A 6009-nucleotide genomic window follows, 5' to 3' on the forward strand; every position below is an offset into this window, starting at 1 on the left:
GTCCATGCAAAATTTGCACACTTTGAGGCAAAACTGTGATTTATGGCCTTGGGGTTCCACTACTGGTGCCCCCAGCAGTTGCCGGCCTTGCATATTAAGAAAGCAGCGCCTCTGATAACACAATTGATGATAAAACAGGATTTGCTTTTATGCACTGCCTGTGATTGACGTGTGGCGCTGTGCTGTTTGACAGGTTACTCCTGTCAAATGAAAAACAAAAACAAGATGAGTGACGGCCATGAAAAGAACTGAAGTTGTTTATGCAGGTTTAGTTAAAAGCCAGAGTCTTGAACTGTGAGAAAATGCAGCATTGTTTTAGGGCTGATGCCATTGTAATGCATTGCTAAGAAAGTTCTGTCTCTGTCACACAAATGCCTCATGTTGAATTTAAGGTGATGCACTGAGAGGAGCACAATCCTCTCAAACCTCATATTCACACAGATTAGTGGTTCATCGTTTGGTTTGGTTGTGACATTAATGGTATGGCACATATTCAGAAGAAGTGATATTTCGATTTCAAATCTGTTGGAGTGCGTGCTCATTAAAGATACCCAAAAAAATGCTTGTTTTGTTCTGAAAAGCCACCAAGGGTTACATTTTACAGACTGGCAGCTAAATGAACTGTCACGTAACATCGCCTCACTTCTGTCTCATAAATATTTTTCTCCAGTCTGGAAAAGTGAGATTTCACAGTGACAATGTGGGACACAGTGACTGCTGGCCCTGGTTAGTGTGTATCTGTAAGTGTGTGTTTGTGTGCTTGTGTTGTACACGCCTTGTTTTTGTGAAAGTTTCTGTTTTCACTATGTTATTAACCTCAGAGCAAACAGTCACTGCTTGTTCTTCCCCTTTTTATTCTGTCCTTGCTCTATCTAACCCTGCTTCCTCGTGCTGTTAGAAAATATTGACATTTCTGTGTATTTCTTCTGTTGTGTGAGGGAATGATTGTTTGATTTTTCCGAAAACCTGAGCTCCGACAGTCATTTCACAAATACTCACAAACAAAAAGTCCAGAGGAAAAGCCTTCAGTACACAATAAAGTGAAGAATAACAGCATTTGTAAGACAGTTTCAGGCCACTTATCTGCTTTGTTCTGTTTCTGAGTAAACATAGGCACAGTGCAAGATAAAAAAAATATTTTCCTTTATTCTAAAGCCATTAAAGTCCGGCACATGTGACAGATCAGCCTTAACAAAGAAGAAGCCGTTGTCTTCAAAGCATCCTTTGTATTTGAAGGCATGATTCTCAGTCTGAAAATGTACCTTAGTTTACCACATGGGTATAGACGAGCAGGTAATTGCAGTCTTTCTTAAAATGGACTTCAAATCGTGACATAACAGCTACATTTCAAACCAGCTGGCTTTGAAGATGGAAATGTTGAGTCGTATTGCACCATGGCCATTTTTCCTGAGTGCATTGTCAGATATGTCTCATCTGAATGAAAAGAAAAAAGTCATTGAGAGCTTCAAAGGGAGGTATCTGTGATCTTCCTGCTATCACATGCTGCTTCTATAGCTGCTCAGACACTTGCGCCAAAGCACAAACAAACGTCATTCCAGTGTCCACACAGCAGAGACATGCTGCCATATTGCTGTTAAAGCTGAGTAAAAGGCAGACAGAGTAGCAGGTCAACATTAAAAAAAAAGTCACCCCAAGGAGAAGGCTTATCATGGCACATTGTTCCTTTGTGTCACCATATCACACTGTCATGCTGAGAGCTGACAAACTCTGCAGCTCCTTTGAGTCATAGAACAAGACAGCATGTATAGTTGTTGTTGTTGTTGTTGTTGTTGTTTTTTTGCATTAGGACTGAGTTAAAAGTCTGAGTTAGTTTCAACTCACTCAGTTTATTGGATGAAGGAAAACACAGCCATGGTTCCTCTCATGAACCATGAACTACATTGCACCTTTTGTACATTTTTAGATTCTATTTTATATATTGTAATATCTTCTTATACTGTATTATTTAAGTTGTTGCTAGTTCTGCTTTATTTCCTTGTTAATTGTTTAGCACCAATACACCAAGTCAAATTCCTTGTTCTGTGTAAATGTAGTTGGCAATAAACCCTGATTCTGATTCTGATGATTTATTAAAAAGAAATATGTTAAGGGCATGCCTGATAGATGCATTTCTCTTTCTCTCTCTTTCAGATTTAAATGGAGAAGCAGCAGTGTCACCAAAATAAATTGGACCTCCCTATGATTTTGAAGTGCTTTGCATTGAAACGCAAACAGCACCACTTCTCACTAAAGTAATCCATATCTGACAATTTAATGTCAAAGTGCCCGCTGGAGCAGCTTCATGCTGCGTCGCTGGGTGGAGCATGGCTGACAGAGAGAAAGCCTTATAAGATCCTGCTCATCACAGTACACCTACATGCAGCATAATGCCTTCAAAAGTCTCATGTTTGTACTTGTTGACAGTGGTGTGCTGGGCGAGTGCTCTGTGGTACTTGAGCATATCGCGCCCGAACCCCACCTACGTCGGCCACATCTCGATGCCCGCGCGTAAGACTGTGAAGCCCCCGAAAAACCTCACCTTCACCAACATCCGCACCCGCTCCCTCAACCCGCACGCCTTCGAGTTCGTCATCAGCGAGCCGAGGAAGTGCGAGAGCGTCGCGCCCTTCCTCGTCATCCTCATCAGCACCACGCACAAGGAGTTCGACGCGCGGCAGGCCATCAGGGAGACGTGGGGCGACGAGAGCACCTTCGCTGACATCCGCGTCCTCACCGTCTTCCTGCTGGGCAAGAACACCGACCCCATCCTCAACCAGATGGTGGAGCAGGAGAGCCAGATCTTTCACGACATCGTGGTGGAGAACTTCATCGACTCTTACCACAACCTCACCTTGAAGACCATGATGGGGATGCGCTGGATCGCCACTTTCTGCCCCAAGGCGCAGTACGTCATGAAAACAGACAGCGACATCTTCGTCAACATGGACAACCTCATCTTCAAGCTCCTGAAGCCGACCACCAAGCCCAAAAGGAGATATTTCACTGGCTATGTTATAAACGGGGGCCCCATCAGGGACATGCGCAGTAAATGGTACATGTCCAGGGACTTGTATCCTGACAGCAGGTACCCGCCTTTCTGCTCGGGCACCGGCTACGTCTTCTCAGCAGATGTGGCTGAGCTCATCTATAAGACTTCTTTACACACGAGACTGTTGCACCTGGAGGACGTGTACGTGGGGCTGTGTTTACGAAAGCTGGGTATACACCCGTATCAGAACAGCGGGTTCAATCACTGGAAGATGGCGTACAGTCTGTGCAGGTACAGGCGAGTCATCACCGTGCACCAGATCTCCCCGGAGGAGATGCACCGCATTTGGAACGACATGTCGAGTAAGAAGCACCTGAGATGTTAAGAGGACATGAGGACCTCTGAACAAAAAAAACTTTTAAACTCTTTTATTTTTGCCTTTTCTCTACTTTCACATGTCACCATACTTAGTAATGTAAAACATCGAAGTCTCTATTTCACATTGTCTGTATAAACAGATGGACTACATGTTTCTAGCTTCTCTCATTGTACAAAATGAAGCCAAAATTCACTGCCATATTGTGCTGATGATGTTTTTTTTGGAGTTTGAGTCTGTGCAGTAAAGGTCGCTGCAGATTTCACGACCCCCCCCCCCCCCCCCCCCCCCACTACCCAAAACATGTTAAATGTTACTTAGTGATAGAGATCATTTAGGTCTTGATAGTCTACAGCAGAACAGATTGTATTAGAAGCAGACATTAATGGTTTTAGTTTTAGAGAGGTGAATGACTGTAGTAAGTCTTAGTTTCATTCCTCTTCTGTAGTGTAGACTAGTCTCTAGTCCCATATAGCATCATACAACAAATTAAAACTAAAACTCAGAAAAACAACACTTGTACATCAATGACAGAAACCATGTTTAAGAAACTCTAATTAGACGTGCATTTTGTTTTGATAGTTTGGCTCATGACCCGTCTGTTAACATTGAGGAGGCGGGACTTGTGACCTTTACTGCTGCCAGTCACCAGGGTGTGATCAAGGTGTTTTTGGCTTCACTTTGAAGGAGCTGTCATGCCGTCTATCTTTTTATACAGACTCTGCTATCTCATGACAGCTTTTTTCATTGACTTCCATGTATGCCTATCTCTGCTGATTTACACCTCACGATTGTTAACGCCTGCATGAGGCTTGTAAAGAGTTTATTCTCGTGCATAATTCCCAATGTGGTGTTGTTACTGAAAGTCACTTTTCTTCACGTACTCAAATTCAAACTGAACATTCTTTAAAAAGCATCAAGTCCATCAGTGTGAAACGTTATGGTGTGTTGCCTAACATGGATTGACTGACCTTGGTTCAAGCCCGTACCCTGGAAACCTTCTGTCCTGTTAAAGTGTCCTTGAGGACTGCTGACTCGGCACCTGATCTTTCTGCAGGAGTGCAAGCCTAAAGGGAATTTCTGCTGGACTCGATAAGGTATTAAATCACTGTAATACCTTTAAATAGGTTTACATTTAAAACGTGTAAAACAAATCCAAGAAGTGTTAGAACAAAGATAACACACACAACAACAGACTCTGTGTGTAAAGATAAAATTCAATCTATGCTAAAGCTGCTATTCCCTTATTAAATTCATAACAAACAGTCAGATGTAAAGCTGGAGATGAGCTGCACGTCTCTAGAATTATAATAATAATAATCTTTATTTAAAGAGCACTTCTCAAAAACAAGTTACAAAGTGCTTTACAGGGACAGCAAATATAAAAACAGGCAGGTCATAGAATAATAAACAAGGTTAAGATTAAGGAATAAAAATCACTTTAAAATAAAAATAAAACCTTTTAAAAGAACTGTAAAATACATACAATTATTTTAAAGGAATTCTAAAAAAGTGAAAATAGTAACAATTTAAAATCAACAAAAATCAGGAAAGGATCGCCGGAAAGAGTGTGTCTTAAGAAGGGACTTAAAAGAGATGAGTGATTCTGCCAACCTGATCTCCTCGGACAGGTCGTTCCATTGTCTTGGAGCCCTCACAGAAAATGCTCTATCCCCTTTTGTTACTCATAATGAAGCCACATGGCTGACTTGAAGATCTCATGTCCTTTTCAATTTGCCTGATGTTTTTGTTTACATACATTTCACTGCCTCTGAATACATTTTTTTTTCTAGCTGCATTTTGTTGATTTTTTTTTCCACATTTTTTATACTTGAGGTAATTGTGTTTTCTCAGCTACCGGCTCCTCATTACTCCAGCTGCCACTCTCTGTGATGTAGGCAGTAAGTCAGCATCTATTTCAGATCATCAACTCCTCCACAAAGCAAGAGAAACACAGCATCACATCCTGCAAGTTATGAGTTTACCTGTAGCTAAGACCATCGCAGACTGGTTGTATTATCACATAATAGCTTGCATATCAGTGTTTACTGCTGAAGCGCTGCTCCTGACTTCATGGGGAAGAAACATTGTGCGTCTCAGAAGATGTGGCTCGTGTGGCCAAAATGTTCTCGACTTTTTTTCAGAAGTTTTGTATTATAAGCTAACGTGACATTAACTGTGAAAGCATCTACCCCGAGAGGGGTTGTTGTTATATATTGTCTGTTTTTTATATTAAAGAACAAATACTTGAATTATTAAAGTTATATAACTGCTTTGACCTTTGTGCCTGATGTTTTGAGTTATTTTGTTAAAGGTTTGTAGAGAGGTTACTTTTGGTTTCTTGGTCATTTTGTTTTTGTGTTTTCATGTCGTGACTTTGGAATTAAAGATCGGGTTCTTTCACTGTGGTGGCATGATGATTGATTTAAAATGATCAAGCTTGAGGAAAGAGAGAAAACGTGTCAAACATCCTGATCACATTCAGCAACTTTTCTGAAATGGAGCTCAGCCTAAGTTCAGACAGGAAGACTGGTTATATTCTTTCACTCATTCATTCATCCTTTCACTTCAACCTAAACTACTTCCTCTGTCTCCCTTCTCTGGTGATCAGCTGTTAATGGGCGTTTATTCTTTAAGTGATCAA

General features: G+C 41.3%; 1 protein-coding gene across 1 annotated transcript in view; it reads left to right on the forward strand.

Annotated features, from left to right (window-relative positions):
• The window catches only part of b3galt1b (UDP-Gal:betaGlcNAc beta 1,3-galactosyltransferase, polypeptide 1b), a 48335-nt gene extending 44624 nt beyond the window's left edge, over positions 1-3711 (forward strand). Inside the window, exon 2 of the mRNA XM_061052998.1 lies at positions 2152-3711. Coding sequence (XP_060908981.1) covers positions 2388-3374 — 987 coding nt within the window. The 5' untranslated portion in view covers positions 2152-2387 and the 3' untranslated portion in view covers positions 3375-3711. The remainder of the gene's footprint in view (positions 1-2151) is intronic.
• Positions 3712-6009: the final 2298 nt, after the last annotated feature.

The sequence above is a fragment of the Labrus mixtus genome, chromosome 13 (genome assembly GCF_963584025.1).
Source record: "Labrus mixtus chromosome 13, fLabMix1.1, whole genome shotgun sequence".
Classification (NCBI taxonomy): Eukaryota; Metazoa; Chordata; class Actinopteri; order Labriformes; family Labridae; genus Labrus; species Labrus mixtus.